General features: G+C 25.5%; 1 protein-coding gene across 4 annotated transcripts; it reads left to right on the top strand.

The window, feature by feature from the left end:
- The first annotated feature begins 1,193 nt into the window (after window positions 1-1,193).
- Window positions 1,194-17,127, top strand: LOC123270884 (protein kinase C and casein kinase substrate in neurons protein 2). Of its 4 annotated transcripts, none has more exons than XM_044737034.1 (10): window positions 1,201-1,449; window positions 4,432-4,823; window positions 6,055-6,243; window positions 9,510-9,533; window positions 12,294-12,520; window positions 13,219-13,339; window positions 13,624-13,734; window positions 16,312-16,469; window positions 16,534-16,694; window positions 16,766-17,127. In XM_044737034.1, the coding sequence occupies exons 2-10, from the start codon at window positions 4,461-4,463 to the stop codon at window positions 16,876-16,878; spliced, it is 1,467 nt and encodes a 488-aa protein (XP_044592969.1). In that variant the 5' UTR covers window positions 1,201-1,449; window positions 4,432-4,460; the 3' UTR covers window positions 16,879-17,127. The 4 variants fall into 4 exon arrangements, with proteins under 4 accessions (XP_044592972.1, XP_044592969.1, XP_044592971.1 ...); XM_044737035.1 differs by lacking the exon at window positions 1,201-1,449 and adding an exon at window positions 1,942-2,093; XM_044737037.1 differs by lacking the exon at window positions 13,624-13,734 and having other exon boundaries at window positions 1,194-1,449.
- Window positions 17,128-21,715: the final 4,588 nt, after the last annotated feature.

Below are 21,715 nucleotides of genomic sequence, written 5' to 3'. Positions count from 1 at the left end.
TTTTTTAATTATTATAATAAAAAATATTATTGACACAAGAGAAAAAATTATTTTTAAAAAAATGTTGCAACGCAAGATTACTAAATTTATTACACGGCCATCTAGGAGAAAAATAAATGTACTATTTTTACGTGGGATCAATTTAAAATGAAATTAAAGTTAACAGACACTTGATAATTTTTTAATTTTATTTAACAAATAAATTTTTTCTGAAAAATTATTTTTAAAAAATTGCATTTATAATTTCTTAAAATTTCTACATGTAAATTTTTTTTTTTCATATTTAATTTGTTAAAAAAATTCTAAAAATTATCAAGTATCTGATAACACTAAAGTTAGCCGACGTTTTTAATTTTTTGATTTTTTTTAATTATTAAATTAGAACTAAAAAATATTTTTTAAAAATTGCACTTAAAATTTTTCAAGTTTTTTACAAATGAAAATTTTTTTTATTATTCTGCAATGATTTTTTTAATAAAAAAAAGTTTTTAAATGTCGGCTAACTTAATTTTCATAAGTATCTGCTAAATTTATTTTCATCAATTAAAAGTGAGTGTTTAGAAAATTTTATTAACAGCTGATTTTAAAAATTTTTCAAGTGTTTAAATTTTTTGAATAAAAATAATTGCAAAAATAATAAAATTTATATAAAATTAATTGAATAATAATAAAACAGTTTAAACTAAACATTTTTTTAATTACCGCTCAATTTACAAGTGATGACAAGTGACAGTTCTAAGACACTGAAGTTAACTGACATTAGAAATTTTTTTAATAATTTTATAGCAATTAAATTATTATGAAAAACAATTGAATAAAAAAATTCTACATGTGAATATTAAAAAAAATTACTAATGAAAATTTTTTTAATTGGAATTGATTAATTTAAAAAATAAAAAAAATTGACAGCTGTCAGCTAACTTCAGTACCATACAGTTTAGTGCACAGCAGATTCTTTAGGTTAATTATCCAGTAAAATACCGACGGTAATAACAACAAAGGTTAAATTACCAATTGCAAAATTAAAACTATAGTACATAAATGGTCCGAGAGTTTAAAACCAAAAATGATCGTAGATTAAATAAAAATATTTCGGTATAAATTTTACTAAACAAACTTAAAATAAAAATCATAAAAATTAACAACGTATCTTCTTATTATGTAATAAAATAAAGTAATGAAGAAGATCTTCGGAAATATTCGAAGTTTTTCGTTTAAATTCGATTAGTAAGCCACGCCCATTCACTATCTTAGCAGGTAGACAAGTCAGTAGTCGGTTTATTATAGCAAAAAAATTACTTATAATGGTATATTTATCGTTGATTGAAACAATACGTGAGTGACATTAATTACAAAGCAAGTCTGTCAGTTAATCAGTTTGTGAATTATTGGAAATACGGAACAGTCTAAATCCTGAACTGAAATATTTCAATCTGTGGAACTATACAAGTAATATTAAATAAAAATAATAGTAACACCAACAACAATAATAATAATAATAATAATAATAATAATAATAATAATAATAATAATAATAATAATACTCTTAGATTTCGGTGGTGCACGTGCCTTCAATATAATTTATTTGATTTTTTGTGTTTACTTTTTTTTTTTTTTAGGAGTACTCAGGAGTTATTAATGAAAAAGTCCTTGATTTAAATAATAAACTTCCTGGGAAATGGCATTCTTGTTCTGTTGATGTCAGAACTATTTTCATAATTCATTACATTCAGTATGAGGTCATTTGTTCACTCAAATAGTTTTAAAGCTTACTAATTTACAATAATCAGTATAATATAACCATATCTAAACTTATTTACTTGCTGTATGTATATATATGCTTTATTTACTTTTCAAAATTTTGAGATAAGTTACAAATCATTGTAGATATCATTTACTTAACTTAAATTTACTTTTTTATTGTTCTCATAAGATTTATAAATTATTATTTATTATGATCTAACATTTATTATGGTTTTAAATTACACTGAGTTAATTAATAGCTTCAATAATTAAAGTAATCAACTTAAGGTAATGAAGCTAATTATAACCTTGAAGTTAGCAGACACACGATAATATAAAAAATAAGTAAGGTGAGCGTGAAATTACCTTAGAAATTAAAATATTTAAGACAGCCAACGTTATGAACTAATTATATTTTTAAGTTGATATTTTTTTATTGTTTTATTTTATTTTTCCGTTTTTTTTTTTTTTTTTTTTTTTTTTGTTAATAGTCTAGATTATTATTGAAGACATATTTTAATGTAAAAATAACTGTGCCTCTGGGAAAATATGCAAATTATTTAGTTCATCATGAAAATTAAATTAGCCGACATCTGTAAAATTTTTATTAAAAAAATTATTACTAAAAAATTAAAAGAAAAAAATTTCATATGTAGAATATTAAAAAAATTATACGCAATATTTTTTTTCTTGTAATTTAATTAATTAAAAAAATAAAAAATGTTAAATGTCGGCTAATTTTAGTATCATAAATTTTTTGTGTAAAATTTAATAATATTTTATAAAATTTAATAAAGTTAAGAAAATTTAATAAAGTAAAGAAAATTTTAATAAAATTATTCAAAAATCAATAAGAAGTTTTTATAAAATTTTATGAAATTTAGATAAAAATTTTTTAATATTAATATAAAATTTAAATAATTTTTTTTTATTTGTATCAAAATTTCAATCAGATTAAAAAGTTAATAGATAATTTCTCTTACATACACATGTAATATATTAATCAAGATATATTCTTCGTAGATGAAGCGAGGAAAGTCTTAAACCAGTGAAAAATGAAAACTTATTCCTTATAAAACGATGTACATGAAAGTCAGTGTGAAATAGTAATTAGAATGACCATAAAAAACGTCCGTCAATGAGTTTACTTTTTTGTTTAGTTGCTCAACAAGTATTCATTAAAATATATACATTTTTATAAGAAAAAGAAACTTGATAAATTTTATCGAAATTAAATTGTCTTAAAATAATTGCATAATAAATTATATATTATTGTGAATTAATTATAGGAAACATACTAGGTCTTCTATAATTCTTTGATTAATATCGATGATACTAAAGTCAGCAAATATCTGATAATTCTTTCGTTTTTTTAAACAAATAAATTTGTATTTAGAAAATATTTAACAATTAAAGAAAAAAAAAGAAAATTTTTTTTACATTAAACTATTTTTCTATGCTTCGCATTATTAGTTGTCCAAAAATTGCACTCATAATTTTTTGAAATTTTTAGATGTGAAATTTTTTGAAAAATAATTTGTTTAAAAAAAAATTTTTATTTATAATTTTATCACAAAATAATTTTTTTTTTTTTTTTTGAAAAAAGATATTTGTAAATCTAAGGAAAGGGAAAATCAAATGATTAATTAAAATAAAAGTCTCAAAAAAAAAAGGAAGTTGATAAATACTGATTTATTAATTATTAGAAAGTATAAAATTACCTATCATATAACATTTTTTACCGTTTAGAACTTGAACTTCATAATAACAGAGTCCGCAATTTTCATGCTCACCTTCCATTGAAAATATGTAAAATTTCTTCTCAGTTTAAATATTTTTTATTGTACCAAAAAATTTTCTTTACATAATTTTAAGAAAAAGTATTCTTCCCTTAAAACTTAAAAATCTGGAAGTTATTTATGATAAATTTTTTTAAACACTCTTTTTAAATTTCACATTTTGTATCGTAATCAGTTGATTTGTACTTAAATTTTTTTACTTTTAACATCAAACTGAAAATAATCATAATAATTAGAAAAATTATTTTTTTAATTTCGATGTGTTACTTTATGGTCAATTAGTAAAGTGATCTGGGAACTTTTTGTGCTTTCGATAACACAAATAATGTAGAATGAAGCGCGCGCATTTTAAATCATTAATAGTATTATATTATTGTATTTGTATAAAGTAGAATATAATACATCAATACTGTTTTAATGAAACTCTCTATATCAGAAATCACAACTCTACTAAAATAACAAAAATCATTATATTAATGTATAATAACAAACGAGTACTTTTAATGACGCTTCTAGCTTCATAAAGATTAAAAATATTTTTAGAATAAATAGAGTGTCTTCAAAGGAAGTCTAATTTTTTTTTTTTTTTTTTTTAAATAAATCAATTTAATTTTTGGGTGATTTAATGTAAGTTTCAAATTTCTTCTTTAAATTACATTAAAAGTATTTTTTAAATTTTATTTTTATTATTATTATTATTATTATTATTATTATTGTTATTGTTATTATTAATAATTTATATTTTAAATTACATTGTTTTATCTTTAAAAAAAATCATTATAAATAAAAAATAAATTTTGTATTCTTCTATGAGCTATTTATTAACGTTTGCACTTTGAAACATTTAAATATTTAAATAATTAATATCAATGTAATCTTCTTTTTCTAGGCAAACGAGATTCCTTGTATTAGGTTAAGATGTCACACCACAGCGATGACAATATGCTCATAGCTACATCAGATTCTTTTTGGGAGCCAGGTAATTACAAGCGTACGACCAAGAGAATTGAAGATGGACACAAGTTATGTGATAGTTTGATAGCGCTGGTTCAAGAACGTTCAGAGATTGAAAAAAATTATGCCAAAGCCTTGAAGGCCTGGTCCAAATCGTGGAGTGAAAAAATAGAAAAAGGCCCAGAATATGGCACTACTGAAGCTGCGTGGAAGAGCTCATTGGTTGAATCTGATAGACTTTGTGACCTTCATTTACGTGTCAAAGAGAATTTGTCAAATGATATTGTTCACCAAGTTAAAACATGGCAAAAAGACACATATCACAAGGTATTTGTTAAGCCATTTTTATGAAAATAAATTTAGCAGATATTTAATAATTTTTAGAATTTTTTTTTTTTAATAAATTATGGCAAAAAAAATTAGAAAAAAAATTGACATGTAGAAATTTTAAGAAATAAAAAATGCAATTTTTTAAAAATAATTTTTTTTGAACAATAATAAATTCAAATAAATTTTGTACAATCAGCTTTCTTTAAAAATACATAAAAATTTATTTTTTTTTTTAAATACATAAAAAAATGAACAATTAAAAAAAAAAAGTTGATTATCACAATTTTAGCAAATTCTACAAATTTTTTAGAATATTGTGATATTCAATTTTTTTTTTTTTTTAAATTCGTTTTTAAGTTCGTTTTTTTATGTACTTTAAGAAAAAAAAAATATATTAAAAACATAAAAAAAAAAAGATAAAATAGAAATTTTATCCAAAAACATGAGAGCCAAAATTTTTTCCAACTTTCATAGGTGATTTCTTAATTGAAATATTAATTTTTTGATATTTTCGATATCACCATCATAAATCCGCCGTAAAAACAAAGAAGTTAAAAAAAATTATGATTTTGTAGTCATTTAACTATCATCATTTAACTTCAGTAAATAGCTAATAGCTAATCATCAAAACGATGATCCCTTAATTCATCTATTTTTTATGGCCAAAAATAGGTTTGAACCCCACTTGTAAATAATTACCAAATTTTGGAAAGTTACTTCCAGTCCTTTTCCTGCACATTGCTTTTTAACAAAACCACGAATTTTATTTTTCACTGGTAGAATAAGCTTATAAAATAAGCTTTCATTACCCTTTTAGAAGAACACTGAGTAGTTACATTTTTAAGGTTTTTAATTGAATTTTTTTTTTTTTTTTTTATGAATTCTTTTAACACTGCACAAAAAAGAATTTACTTGAACCAAAAAAATTAATAAGAAAGATTAAAATAATCTTTGGCCCAAATTAAATTTTTTTTTTAATCAAGAAAATTTTATTTTTTCTCTGTATCTTTTTCCGGTGTTTGAGATATAAATTTAACTATCCTTTTAAATTGATCTGTTCAATTGCAAGGTATGAATAATTAGAACTTGCGTTTGAATAAAAAAATTGTTCCTCTTGAGGGTTAACTTTATAACATTTGTTATTTTGATTTTTTTTTTGATAATCAATGATTGTGAGACAATATATTAAAACAATTAAATTAATAATATACTTTTTTTAATTTTTCAGTCGATGATGACTTTGAAAGAACGTAAAGAGATGGAAGATGCCTTTAAAAAGGCTCAAAAACCCTGGTCAAAGTTACTGCAAAAAGTTGAAAAGGCTAAACTTGAATATCATAACAGTTGTAAAACTGAAAGGACAGCAGCGAATCAAGAACGTAATGCATCAGCAGACAGTTCATTATCACCCGATCAGGTATAAAAATTTATTTTTAATTAATATAATAAAATACGTTTAATGAAGTAGGATTTAGCTACAATAGTAGATAGCTAGATTCATAGAAGATGAACCGCGAAAGCAAGCGGGTAGATACAAATTATCATGATCGGATAAGGTTTTTATTTTTCATATGGAACCCAAAATATTTCGTTAATTTATACACTACAAAATTTTTTTAGGGCTTTTTGATATCAAATGTACTTCTAATACCTTCAGCTGCCCAATTTTAAAACACAGTAACTGCAAAATTTTTATACCTGAATTTTTTTTTAGTATTGTTGCATTTCTTATAACTTGTAGACCTTAATTTCAAGTATTTTTTCTTAAAAATAATTATATTCAAGTATTTTCTATTGATAAATCAAATTTTTTATCAATTTGACGCGCAAACTTTTTTTTTTAATAAGAAAAATTTTTAAAAGTCTTAAAATTGTCAGTTACTGTGTTTTGAAATTGGGCAGCCGCCTTTGAGGTATTTTTCTGTTCATTAGTAACGATACTTTCGAACAAAATTAGCTAGAATTTATATGATTTTTCATATAAAAATCTTTTGTAAAAATAATAGATTTTATGTTAAGCCATAAGATGGACGGCGAGGCAAGATGGTCAATCCTTACAAGCATCCAATGCTATAATTTCATGCTTGTATGGTATAGCTTTGATGATTTTCATAAAAAATTTTTTTATAAAAGTAATATTTTTTTTTTATAATAAGGTAAAAGCCCCCATTATTGACACTACAAGAGTGGTCATGAATATTTGAATTTTTTTATCGTGTTTCAAATCAATATTGTCAACTTTGTTTATAGGACACCTTAATCATTGTTTTTACTGATATAATTTAATTAATTAACTTTAATAACAATACATTCAATAATTATTATATCAACTTAAAACCAACAGGTCGAATGTATGTATTGACAGCGCAAAAAATTCAAAGAGCCGATTATTGACAGGTCGTTTATTACAGTTAAATTTATATTAACAATAATCATTTTTACTAACTAATGCAAAAATATCAATAATTTTTATTATTTTAAAATTCGTTCAAGACCTAGCTTTTCTATATTTTTTACCAGGTCTTTTTTAGCAATTTTTTCTAGTCTCTAATAAGTACGTTGATATGTATGTTGAGGGGAGTAAGGTTACCTTACATTATGGCCTATGTCGTTAGTTGATGCAAGTTAATTTTTGTGTTCCCATCATTGACATCCGCTATTTTAAAATTAATTTTAACTCGATAAAGTATAAATAAATGATTATATGGTTATTTAGACTATAAATAATCTAAAATAGTTTTAAACAATGCAATTACATAAAAAAAACATTGAGAAATCTGGATTTGAAAATAAGGTCTTTCTTAACAATATTGTTAAGAAATTACAAACGTTTAAGCAGTTTTGGCCTACTTGAAAAAATGAAATTTTTTTTTGCGGCAAACAGTTTATACCTTGGAATTCAATTTTACTATTTTTTAATTTTAAAAATATGTAAAATTGTCATGAAATATCAACAATTGTGATTATTAACAGATTTTAATAATTAAATAATAAAATTAATAGGGTGTCAATGGTGGGGGCCCTGTCAATAATAGGGGCTTTTACTTTATATACTTAAACTTTGTCAAATATGTAAATCAATGAAACATACTTCCTGCTGCATATTTTTATAAATTTTTATCTATTGGTTAGCCTAATAATTTATTGGTGATAAATTTAAATGATTTGAAAGAATATTAAGCCAAAATAATGTTAATTTTTTAATCCGAAATTTTTTTAATTTATTTTTAATTGTTACTATTTCTTGGGCAGAAATACCTTCCGAAAGTATATGATTAAAATAGCTTAGAAACATTAAATTAAAAGATGTTTGATTATTTGCTATCGTTTGATGTTTTATTTTTATTATCATCTGATCATTTAATCAATTTTTTTTTATTATCATTCAATCAGGTTATTCTTAGATATATTTATTATAATCTTTAAAATTATACTATTTTAGTTTGATATTATTTTATAGTTTTATTTTTTTTTTTTTAATTTATCTTTTCATCTAAATATTAATATAAATCAAGCTATCAATACCTGACAAAAAAATAAAAGTTAAAAATAATTTTTTTTTTTTTTCATTGTTTATAATTATTAACAAGCAATGAATTAGTGATATAAAATATTACTCATTTTTATTTTCAAATAAAATACAATTTAAACTGAATTCAAATTATTAGCAAAGCGAGTCTCTTATTAAAATTGTTAATGTAAATAACCTATCAAATTTAATTGTACAGTAGTCGCTGAAGACCTTGGTAGTCATATAGCGACTTATAAATAAATAAATAATAATAATTTAAAGTAAAAATTGCTAAAAAAAAATTGACAAAATTGATTAAAAAAAAAAAATATCATGCTAAATGATTTGAAAATATTTTATTTTTTATTGATAAATAAATTAGAATAAATAAAATAAAAAAAAAATTTATTTACTAAACTGATTTGTAGTATAGCTCTATCAAAAAGCCATATCAAAGCAAATTTTAAGGGAGTTGGGAAAGAACGGATAGGGGAAAGGGGGGGACCTACTCAGTGGGAATTTTTCCGTAATTGAAAAAATAATCAGACAGCCCAGACTGGGAATCGAACCCAGATCTTTCGGTTACGCGCCAAGGGCTCTACCAGTTAAGCTATCCGAGACAAGTACTGACTACTTTATTCAGTCACGTATATTCTAAAAATTGTATTTGAAAGTTGCTGATAGCTATCTTGCTGAAGTGTCTTCGGTTAGCAGAAGACGTCTTCTTATCCTTCAACTTATTTTGGTCCGTGGTGAGGGCTCAAGTTTTCTGTGATGGGTACACTTAACTCTATTATATTTCTTAAGAAGTATTTAAGCAAATTCGGTGAATGGTTTGGAGAATAGGTTGGAAAATGTTATTTAAAAATCAACACAAAATTAATGTTGAAAATTTTAAGCCAGAAAAATATTTAACGTATCAATTAATTTTATGTTTTTTTCGGAAAATTAATGTGATCAATGTCAGGTGAAGGATAGTCTGGAACATGGTGTTTTACAGTGGACTAAATCTTTAATTAATACTTATTAACACAAAAAATATGTTGATATTACACAATAAATTTTTGTTACGATAGTCGTGAATATGTTAGTGTGTGAGTCGATGTCTGGGTGGATATGTTGAGATAATGATCAATTTTTCACAAAATTGAAAAAAACAAATTTGTTTTCAGCAAGCTGCCCGAGGTTCTGATAACGTACGTTGATTTTATTTAAAAAAATATCATTTAACATAAACTATTTAATTGCATGTTTATGGTAATTTATTATGATCATTTTCACAATTAGAAACTGTGTTTGATAAACAAAGTTTTTGCCGACCACGACATAGTAGAAATGAAAAAACTTAAACTTATTATATCTTACATTTATTATGACCTTGAATAATTTCTGAATTAGTATACTAATCTATAGATTACTTACAAAAATAATTATTTTGTTGATATAAGGTTTATTAATCACCAACTTATAACATTTTATGATAAAAAAAAAAAATTCTTAAGAAAAAAATTTTTCACTCGTTTTTTTAATAAATTTGTGTAAAAAATCGGAACTTTTTAAAGTTGATGTATAAAGTTGAAAATTTTGGAGAATTTTTTTTTTAAACTTATTATTAGTGGTTTAGTTAAAAAAAAAACTAATTATATATTTTAATTTTTTAATGGTTGTAAAGCAACAAAAAATTTTTGATAAAAAAACAAACAAGTTTTATTAATATTTTTAAGTTTCAGCTCTATTGAGAAATTAATTGACAGTAATTATTTACAAGTGGGGTCAACTCCATTTTGTGCCATAACTAGGTGAAAAATTAATATTTCTAATTTTTTTTTATTCTGCTTGTTTTTACGGCGCATTTATGATAAAAAATGTGAAAGAAAAAAATAAAGATTTCGATAGCTTTTTTGTCTTTAAAAGTTGGAAAAAATTTTGGCTCATGTTTTTGGATAAAATTTATATTTTATTTTTTTTTGATGTTTCTGATATATATATATATATTTTTTTTTTTTTTTTGAAAAGTACATAAAAAAACAAACAATTAAAAAAAAAAGTGATCAATTTGATAAAAAAAAATTAAACATAGGCTAGCATGGGTTGACCCCACTTGTAAATAATTACCTAATTGACTTATTAATATTTTTTTCAAAAATAGCTTTTGCATTGTGCTCATTTTTTTATACTAATTATTTTTTATCCATTAATTTTTTTTTTTTTTTTTTTTATTTAATCTTATAAAATATGTTCTTTATGTTTTAGAAGGCCTTTAAAATTTTTACAGAGGTTGCTCAAAATTTTTTTCTTGTCATACTAAATTTTCTAGCTCAAATATTATGTAAATTCTGAAAATTTTAAAACAAAATTTTGATTTTTTGAAGTCGATTAAAATTTTTTCGACTTTCAAAGACGTCAAATAAATATTTGTTAATCAAAAAGTGACCTCTAAAAATTGATTCCAAATTTTATTACCTTCCACAAACTTTTATTTAAATCAATATTTATTGAAATAGTCAAAAATAGTTTTCTAAGACAGTATATAGACTTAGTTATTATGCATGATCTATAGTGACTATGTACAGTGACTTATAATAAGGCAAAAACTTCCTTTATCGGATCGTTGAAGTAGATTTAACTTAGAAAATATAAATTTAACGGGTTTTAGATGTCAAAAATCAGATGCTCTGCATGGATTCGAAGAATTTTAACTTATCTTAAAAATATTAACCAATTGGATATTCATGATGTATGTATTGATTGTAAGCATGATGCATGTTTAAAGATATTTTGTACTTTATTACAATTTCATTTTCGCTTTTTTTTCACAAAATTTAATTCCTCTCAGATTTTTGCCTTGCAAAATGAAGAAAATTTTAGTAACATAAGTAGAAAAGAAGAAATTTTATTAAACAATTTTTTCTACAAAAGCTTACTATGGCCGGTGTACTCTGCAAGTATTGTTAAAAATCTTGAAATAATTACTCAAAGCCTTGAAAAACAGGATCAAAAAATTATAGAACAAAGATTGGTGGGGGAGCCAATTAAACCAGTAAAAAATTTGATTAAAATAAAAAACCTCGGCTTTTTTTTTAATTCAGAATGATTGCGCTTATTTGAATTTAAAATGTATTTTTTAAAGCTCTTTATGCTGTATGATTTCTACCTTGATAGAATTTAATTGTACAATTACAATTGTATATTAAAAAAGAAATTAATTTTTTTTTAATTTAATTAAAAAAAAATTAGTCAAATATTTTTGATTCAATTGATTCTTTTCTTCTTTATAGTTTTAATTAATATTTTTCTGTATTATATTCTTATTTAATCTAATATTATTCTAAAATTGTTAATTTGTTGTCTTTCTCATATTTCTTAAAAAATTATAAATTTTAATTAAAATTAAAGAAAATATTGTCTCAGTCCATTTTTCAGATGTCGCGTATGTGTGAGTGTGTGTGTGGGCTTTCTATAATTTTTTAACGGATTAATCGATTAATCAAAGTCTAGTAAGACTAAGAATAAATAGATGCGGCTTAATTTCATTAAGTATTCTTAAGAAACTGGATGTAATTCATTTGTTATGTCTCAACAATTATCATTGAATCTTTGATTTTTAATTTCTTCACTAGAATTCCAGCAAAATTAGGAGTCATAGTGCATTATTGATCATTTTTCTTATAAAATTGAGATTTTATTAGGAAACTTTAAATTATAAATTATTCTTATCTTATCCACCGACTTGATAACTTTTCTTCTAATAAATTGACCGAAAAATTTTACTTAGCAGAAATTAATGCAGCAATTTATCAGCACAGTAATTTCAAGTAATTCCCAGAGAATTATACATACATTTTTTTTTTTTTTATCAACTGGATTATGAAGAAATTTATGTTCAGAAAAATCTTGATACATTTTTTTTTTATTTTTTTGTATGGTAATAATATTTTTTATTTTATAATTATCAGGTGAAAAAAATGCAGGATCGAGTTCAGAAAACTAAAGAAGAAGTACAAAAGGCTAAAGAAAAATATGAAGCAGCTTTACTAGAAATTAATCAGTATAACCCTAAATACATGGAAGATATGACACAAGTTTATGAAAAATGTCAGGAAATGGAAGCGCAACGCCTTCAGTTCTTCAAAGATGTACTTTTTGGTATTCATAAGTGCCTAAATATTTCACAAGATCCAGTGTAAGTATTTTAGAATATTAATTACAGTTTTATATTCAAAAGTTTATTTTAAAAAAAGTTTTTGGAAACACTATACAATTTTTTTTTAACAAACAAATTTGTTCTAAAAAATTATTTTAAAAAATTGCCTTTTTTACTATTAAAAATTTTCACATTTCAATTTTTTTTCTAATTTTTTTTTGCTATAATTTATTTGTTATGAAATTATTAAATATATGCAAATTTAATTTCCATTTTTTTTATAGATTTCGTCATAGATGTAAATTTTATATTCATTAAACATTAAAGACAACTTGTTTATTTCTATTTAGAAAACAGAGGAAAGTTTAAAAAACACATTTTTGAGAAAAATACATTTAAAGTTTTAATTATTGTTAAGTTAAAACAATTTAAAATTATTTTATCCATGCAAACTCAATTTTTGAATTGTTTTAAATTATTCTTTTTTTTTTTTTTAATAAGCGGAGTAATGTTAAAATATCTGAATTTTTAAAAATTATTACCATATTTTTCACGTTGAAAAAATAATTTATGCAAAAAAAAAAAATTATTTTTTTAACTTAAAAAAATAAAAATGTAAGATTAATTAAAAACCAACAACACTTAAAAAAGTTAAAAGTATTAAAAGAAGAAAAGAAAAATTTTAAGCACTAAAAAAAATGTTTGATTAAAAATATTTCCAACATATTTTTTTTCAGTCTTCCTCAAATTTACGAAGAATTCTTTCATTCTATTAATAATGCGGACTATGAGAAAGATCTTAAATGGTGGTCAAATAATCATGGTGTAAACATGGCAATGAATTGGCCGCAATTCGAGGTAATAATACTAAAAAAAAACCTTATTTAAAGTAAAGTTATTAAAAAACAATTGCATGATTCATAATAAAAAAGTTCGCTTTCACAAATTGGAATGATAATAATTTTTTTTTTTTTTTTTTTTTTAACAATTGATTGAACTGATTAGCAAAATTATGTTACAAAAACGTACAAAGTCTTAAAGTTAACAGCTGAGTAGAATATTGATAGTTACTATATTTTAAATTATTATAGTTAAATTAGAATTGCATGCTTGTGACTTTGTTGTCGTTACTTCTTATACAGGATTACACAGAAGAATTTCGTGAGATCGCCAAAGGAAACAAGTCGAAAGAAGCTATACCTGTGGGGTCAATTACACTCATCAATCAAAGACCAGTCGGTGAAGATTTGCATGTAAAGTTTTATTTTATTTTATTTTTTAAATTTAGCATTTAGGAATTTGTTCATTTTTTAAAATAGAAATTGAGCCTTTACTATTTAAAAGAAAAATTTTTGTAAATAATTATATTATATTATATTATGCATACATAGAGTATTGCATTGAAAATTCAAATTATTTTTTAAATTACAATTTTATAAATGTTTTTATGACAGAGATTTTTCCAAGTTTAATTTTGAAAAGGAAAAAAAAATTTACGTATTAAAATTTCATGCAAGTTTAACTTTTACGATTAAAATTGAAAAAAAAAATTTATATATATTTTTTAAAGGGTAGTTTTGCCATATAAAACTCTTGTGAAAATCTTGTCAGCATTTAGGTAGTTTGCTTCTTCATTTAACCATGAATCTGGCTGTGAGTATAAAAGCGCACAGCTAATGTCACAAAAATCTTAAAAAAAAGATCTTGGATGTTCAATAATTTATTTTGCATGTCTTACGAAAGCAAGCTCTTTTCACGCTTAAAAATAAAATTTTTTAATATTTGAAAAAAAAAATAGTGTCATTCCACGGAAACAACAAGATGATACTGGATATCATCCCAGATTATACTTAGTGATATCTGTAGTGAAAAAAAATTTCAGATAAGGTAAAAGACTCAGTTATTGACACTTGCAATTTTATTTTAATTAAAAAAAAAAAAAACAAATCAACTCTAATAAATGAATAAATATAATTTTTGAACTATGAATTTTAAGATAATTAATTTTTTGAGAACATTTTATTTTTTTAATTATAATAAAATCGCAAGTGTCAAACAACTAGGCCAGTGTCAATAACTGGGTCTTTTATCTTAGTAGCTAAAAAAATCCAGATTATACTGCATGATATCTGGATTATACTTATTGTAACCTGGATTATACTCATTGTGATCTGGATTATACTAGCTACTATCTGAAATTTTTTTTCACTCAGTATAATCTGAGATGATATCAAGTATCATCTTGTTCTTTTCATGTCGGCAGCCGAAATATAAAATTTTCTTTTAAAATAAAATTACAACACTGATAATTTAAACACTCCAATCACTTTTACAGATTCTCTTGCACAGAAATTTTAACAGCAAATTTAATGATAAGCATAGCAAAAATAAAATTTAAAAAAATTGGGCTGATATTGATTTCAGTTCAATTTTAAAAAATCAATTTTTTACATATTTATGAGCGTATAAAAAAAATATCGAATTTTGAAAACAATAAAAATTAAAAAAAAAATGTATGAAAATTAACTTGGCAGATATTTAATAATTTAAAAAATTTTTGTAACAAATAAATTATGACAAAAAAAAAAAATGAGAAAAAAATTGACATTTAGAAATTCAAAAAAATAAAAAATGCAATTTTTTTGAAATTATTTTTTAGAAAAAATTTTTTTATTAAATAAAATAGTTAAGGGGCATTCTATAGTGATTGGTGGGATATTTGACTCTGGAATTCCACCAATTATAAGCTATAATTATGTGACTGAAACTTATACTATACTAAAATTTTACTTATAATATAGAAGAATAACTAATTAACAAATGAACTAATTAACAATATCCCTTTGTCAAAAATCTCGATTACTTTTTAAGTTTCTCGTAATTATCATTTGACTGAGTGTGACTGGTGAGACATCGAAAAATCCTTCTCTCTTACCGCGGTATACTTAAAGTTTAATTTCAGTTCGACCACTAAACTTTTAAAAAATACTTCCCTCTCAATACAAAATTTATCCTACAAACATTCAATATTATGAAGAATTAGACTGATTACCTACGAAGAAACAATTAAAAAAATTTTTTTTATTGTGACTGGTAAGACAGGCATTTGTGACTGGCGGGACAAGTATAAAATGTCTCCATCAAGTTGCTTATTAAAAAGACTTTTATATTATTTCAACCTTAGAATCATTATTATTTATATATTTGACTATAAATTATTTAGGATAATTAAAAAAAAATAATTAAAAAACACAAATAAAGGATTTAGCATGCTGACAACACAATCTTGATAAACTTAGGTGTTAATTAATAACGAACATAAAAATTTTTTTTCTTAAAACTATAATAATAAATATGTTAGTCAATAACAAACATAAAATGAATTTGTTCTTAAAACCATTAAAACAAAATTTGACCCAGATACAAGTTAGTACGGCTGAAAAGTTACTAGGAGAAAAAAATCGATTTTCTTATGGATTAAAAAAATTTTTTTACAAATTAGTAAAATATAAACTTTTAATAATAAATCAGAATTAATTAGAGAGATTTTCAAATTTTAGTAATTTTTCCATTTCGCATGGAATGCCCCTTAAGTGCTAATTTTATTGTCATAAAAAATGTTGAAAAAATAAAAAAAAAAAATTCATACTCAATTTAACAAAAAAAATTTTCTAGGCTCAAAATATAATTTAATACGCTTTAATAAATTCTGATTAGGCTTATTTTTATATCAAGCCAGCCTGAAAAAATATTTTTTAATTTTTAAACTCTATGAATAAAAATAAAAATAATTATGTTTTATTATTAATATATGTTTTATTATTAAACAGGATTTTCCACCCGTTAATAAAGCAAGAGCAAGAGCATCACCGCGAATGATTCCATCAGATGCGCATCATGCAGATGGAAAGACGGACACATTTGAATCACAATCGCCGTCGGAAAAGGGTCCTGATGATAATACTACCAACAGAACTTCAGTAGTTTCGTAAGTTAATTATTTAATTATTTTTAAAACACTTCAATTTAATTAATGGGATGAATAATTTTAGAAATGGTACGACTGCAAAGCAAGAGTCTAATCCTTTTGATGAGGAAGACTGGGATGAAGATGTTGGTGAAGCACTTGTTGATACTGGAGAGCCTGGAGTTCCAGTGCGAGCGCTCTATGATTATGAAGGCGCAGAAGCTGACGAATTGAGTTTTAAACAAGGTATTTTATTTTTATAAAATATTTTTCTTGAATTTTTTTTTTTGATTAATTTTTTTTTTTTTAATTTAAAGGGGAAGTCTTTGAAAAATTGGAAGACGAAGACGAACAAGGATGGTGTAAGGGAAGAAAAGATGGAAGAGTTGGACTTTATCCAGCAAACTATGTGGACGTGATATCTGAATGAAGTTCTTTATGAATATCAAAAGGAAATTTGCATTTATGAAAAAAAAAAAAATAAAACTGTGCAGAGTATTTTCAAGAGAAGATAAATAATAGAAAAATTAGAAAATAAAAATAATTAAGTTACAACAAAGCAAAAAGATAGAATTTCACCTCATTCTACTGGAATCCTTGACCTATTTCTGTTAATAAATTATAATGTGCTAGATTTTAACTGTCTACAAGTTGAAATAAATATTTACATAACAAAATATGTATGGATAAGTAGCAAATGTAATTATTTATAATTAATAATAAGGGCTATCTTTAATTGAAGGTATATAAGAATCTTATGTTATATATTTTATTCCTATTATAGCAAAAATTAAAGCGGAAGAACATTGACGGTTCGAAAAAATTTTTCTGCAGTTTTTAGCGTTTGGGTGGAGAACACAGGTCATTATCTTGAAAAGTCTTTTAACATTCATTATAATTATAAAAGAAGTAAGAATCTTTTTCGCCATTATCCATCAAGTAGAAAGTTAAAAAACTAATAAAAAATGAAATGAATAAAGTACACTGAGGAAAAATTTCTTTTAAAAAAAAATGAATTTTTTTGTGACCAGAAATTAATGTGTTGGAAATTTTAAATAATTTTATTTTTTAGATAAAGAAAGAAAAATTTTTCTTACAGTAATTTTTTTGTTAAAAAAAAGTTTTCTAAATTTTTTTAAATAAAATGTAACGTTTATTTTGCTTATTTCTAAACAAAACTAACGATCAACATAATAAATTTATAATTATCGGAGTGAGCTCAGCGGGCTCCAGGATTCCATGGTAGGTTTCTTTAAAATTCAACCCTCAGATTATTTCCAATTGAAATAAATAAATATTATTTATTTTTCGATAAGAATACATATAATAAAATAATATAATTGTAAGGTGAATTTCCAATGTCGGGTATCTGCTGTTTGTCCTTCTGGTTCTCTGTAAGATCTTTACGGTGTCTTTGGTTGACTGGATACTTTGACTTGCCAAAGTAAGTCAAAGTCGACGCTGTTTGAATTTTACTTCAAACAGTATTCCACGGTATCCCGGGTTGACTGGAGACTTCGACTCGAGAAAATAAGTCGAAATCGGCACTTTGAATTTAATTCAATAGTACCCTGCGGTGGCCTTGGCTGGTTGAAGATTTCGACTTGCCAAATTAAATCGAAATCGAACGCGGTATTTTAAACGGTCCAAACGGTGGCCTTGGCTAACTGAAAATCAGCTTCTTCTATCTTGAGCAGTGCGGCCAGATCGTGCGATTTCTTCACCCTCACTTTGTAGGACACTCTCATCTGACTACATTGAAAAGCGGTACAAAGTGGGGGTAAAAAAATCCCACGATCTGTCCGCACTGATCTTGAGCACTATCTTCTTAGCACCTATTGGTTCCTTGAGCTTGCTTTCGAGTTCCCTGGTACTCAGCCGCTTGCTCAAGGAAGAGTGAACCGGGGCTCCGCGACTCGCGTTTATATAAGGCTTTTAGGCCGGTGTCCTTACTCCTCATTGGCTGATTCAGGGTGGAGAGGGAATGGTTTTCCTATTGGCCCGGGAGCTCCTACTCTTCCCTCCACTGTGTTCGGCTGGCGCGCACCTTTACGGCGCATCGCGATTCCCGAGATGCTTACTTGGCGGTAACCGTCAAGTCCTTACTGGCGACTGGCGCTTTTACTTGACGGTAACCGTCAAGCAAGTGGCGCATGCATAAAAAATTCTTTTGTACATTTTTTTCTTCTACCTACTTTTTTTTTTTTTTTTTGTTTTTTCTCTCATTAATTTTCCTTCTGTCACAAAAAATTCTCGTTGTCTATCTAAATTTTTTTTTTCCAAATCAATACAACTTTTTTTCAAAAAAAAAAAAATTACTGTAAAAAAAATTAAAAAAATTTTTTGGTGATAACTAAAAATTTTTGTTGTTTACTTAGAAAACAACTTAAAAAAATAAGATTAAGCGTATTTTAGCCTCCATTTAATTTATTTATCAATTATAATTTCAGTGGCTAATATGAATCATGAAGAGCATGACTGCTTGATGGTAGTCGTGATGAGTCATGGTATGGGTCCCATGATCTACGCAAAAGATGCGATATATAATATCGACGAGGTATGTCTATTCACCGCGGACAGATGTCCGACGTTCTCAGGAAAGCCAAAAATGTTCATTTTTCAAGTCTGTCGCGGTAACAAAAGACCGAAACAGAGTCCATGGTGGCTTCGCTAATTGAAACTGATACGGGCAGCTACAAAAATTACTCCATTCCTACTTATGCGGATTTTTTTATGATGCACACCACACAAAAAGGTTATGTTTCTTATCGGCACCCATTTGGTGGATCGTGGTTCATTCAATCGTTGTGCACCGAAGTAACAGACAACTTCGACTGCTTCCCGAGTAAAAACAGAATTCCGCCGCACCACCGCTGCACGGCTTTTTAAGCGCCGCACCACCGCTGCACTACAGCTGTGACAATTTTGGTTATTTTACAAGTGCCGTATCACCGCCGTGACAAGTAAATAAATTTCTATTCGCCGCACCACCGCCGCACCACAGCTGTGACGCGCCCGGGTAAAAATAAAATTATTAATTTTGACGGAAAATTAATAAATTTCGTTCGACCGCCGCACCACCGCTGCACCACCGCCGCACCATACCACTGTTTGATGGTATATACATTGAAATAATATACAGTCAACGCTCTCTGTATTTGACTCACCCGTACAGGATTTGACTCGTCCTTGTCCATAAGAGCTGTGTAAAATCGTCAAATACAGAGGAAGAATGTGGTCAAATACAGAGAGGTCCAATACAGAGAGCGTCGACTGTATTCGTTGATCATTCAAATAGCTTAACTAAATTTTTTAAGTTAAGTATGGCTTGCAGTGCAGTTGGCAATGTTCGAGACTTCCATGCAGACGATCCAGGTTCGAATCCCATCACAGTTCAATTTTTAAAATTCTTTCAGAGTATTTCAATAGGCGTACCGCTTCTGTGCAACCCGAGGACGAAATTAAAAATCTACATCAACAATACGACTAAAAAAATCAATAATTTCGCGGTGCTTTGGCCTGATTAAAAAAAAAATTTTTTTTTTAATATTAGGCATTCGATTAAAAGGAGGTTGATCAATAGGTCTTACATAAAGATTTCTAGTCGCATTATTTATTAATTAATTATTGCGTGATAAATTAATTATGATACCATTTTTTGTGAAATTGTAGGTATGATTTAGCATTGGTGCGGCGGTGGTGCAGCGGTGGTGCGGCGGTCGAACGAAATTTATTATTTTTCCGTAAAAAATAATAATTTCATTTTTACTCGGGTTATGATTTAGTGACGATTCTTACGTTCATAAATCAGCGTGTTGCTATTAAATATCAGGGCGTAGTCGACGAAAATTCGCAAGAAGAATGTAAACAAATTCCATCTTTTACTTCGCCTTTGACGCGTCTTGTTAAGTTTATACCAAAAAATACAAATAAATAAATTTAGATTTTTTATAATTACTAGTCGACCCGGTGAACTTCGTATCACCTACATATATTTATAAAAAGTATAGTAAAAACTAAATATAAAATTTTTATTTACATTAAATGCAACACAGTTATACACTTAATAAATTTAAAGGTTTCTGATGTAATGTATTTTTTGTCTTTTTTTACGGTGCGTAAATATCTAAAAATGATGATTTTCCGACTCACGAACACGCGACGTATAATTTCCTATGCACGAAATAGGGAAACTCAAAGTTGATTCCGCAAATCAACTAGGAACAGACCAAAGAGATCGGACTTGATTTCTCAGCTAGGAACATTTTGTATTGAAAAACTAAATTTTCGTTTTTAGTATTTTCTGTAACTTATTATTTATGTTTCTCACCTTTTAAACCTTCGATGAACCTCCATAAATATTTCAAGATCAAAATTAGCCAAGTCAGTCCAGCTATTCTCGAGTCTTAGCGAAAGAAACGGACAGTAATTGATTTTTATACATATATAGAGGTAGGGGGTAGGGGTGTCAAAATGGGGTACCCCTAAAATTTCGTAAAAATTTTTTTTTTCCAAAAAGCTCTTTTAGTTTTCGAAAATATATTTTAACGTCATTTTCTAAAATTTAAGAGAAAAAAATTAGAAAAACGGTTGACCCTGAAGGCCATCCCTGCAACTTCTCGCTAATTCTATACCTGGGCGTTTAAAATTGCACTTATGACGTTTTTGAGCTCAAAATATAATTTATGTGTTATTTTGAGCTCACTGAGCTCAAAGAGATAGCTTTTCTATTCATTTGAGCTCTTTGAGCTTAAAAGTCTGATAGAAGTTTCATAGAACACTATTTTTGTAATTTTCAAACCGCAATAACTTTCGAATAAATTAACCGATTTTCACGTGGTTGGCAGCATTCAACGCAGTTTTATTAGCTTCATAAAGAATTTTCAAATTTGAATTGAACAAACTAGAAATTTCGGAGTAATTCCGAAAAAGCACTTTTTTCGGGGTAAAACCAGTAACTTCCCGATTTTTAAAAATCTTCGATTTTTCTTAGCGGGAAGTTAAAAAAATTTTTTTTCTCAGTGTAATATTATTAAAAGATCTTAATAATTTCAAAAAAAAATATATAAATTTATAATCCAGATTAATAATCAATTTATAAATTTTTATTCCAATAAATAGCGTGCATTTACTGTCTTTGTTTCAGCACCTAATAACTTTATATTCCAACTATTAAGAAATTGATCAAAGGGAAACTTTTCTAATCCATTTGTCACACGAATATTGTTGTGTAAATTATATATGACGAAAATGACGTCTTTGCTGTA

The sequence above is a fragment of the Cotesia glomerata genome, linkage group LG8 (genome assembly GCF_020080835.1).
Source record: "Cotesia glomerata isolate CgM1 linkage group LG8, MPM_Cglom_v2.3, whole genome shotgun sequence".
NCBI lineage: Eukaryota > Metazoa > Arthropoda > Insecta > Hymenoptera > Braconidae > Cotesia > Cotesia glomerata.
The sequence above is the reverse complement of the archived record's forward strand: the minus strand, read 5'-3'. Positions and strand labels throughout refer to the sequence as shown.

What these genes read in the sequence shown, in the direction of transcription:
- LOC123270884 (XM_044737034.1), top strand. Translation starts at nt 4,461, where the DNA reads ATGTCACACCACAGCGATGACAATATGCTCATAGCTACATCAGATTCT. An exon ending in GTTCATTATCACCCGATCAG is followed by an intron (nt 6,244 to 9,509) that starts GTATAAAAATTT and finishes ATTTGTTTTCAG; the next exon opens with CAAGCTGCCCGAGGTTCTGA. An exon ending in TGAATTGGCCGCAATTCGAG is followed by an intron (nt 13,340 to 13,623) that starts GTAATAATACTA and finishes CTTCTTATACAG; the next exon opens with GATTACACAGAAGAATTTCG.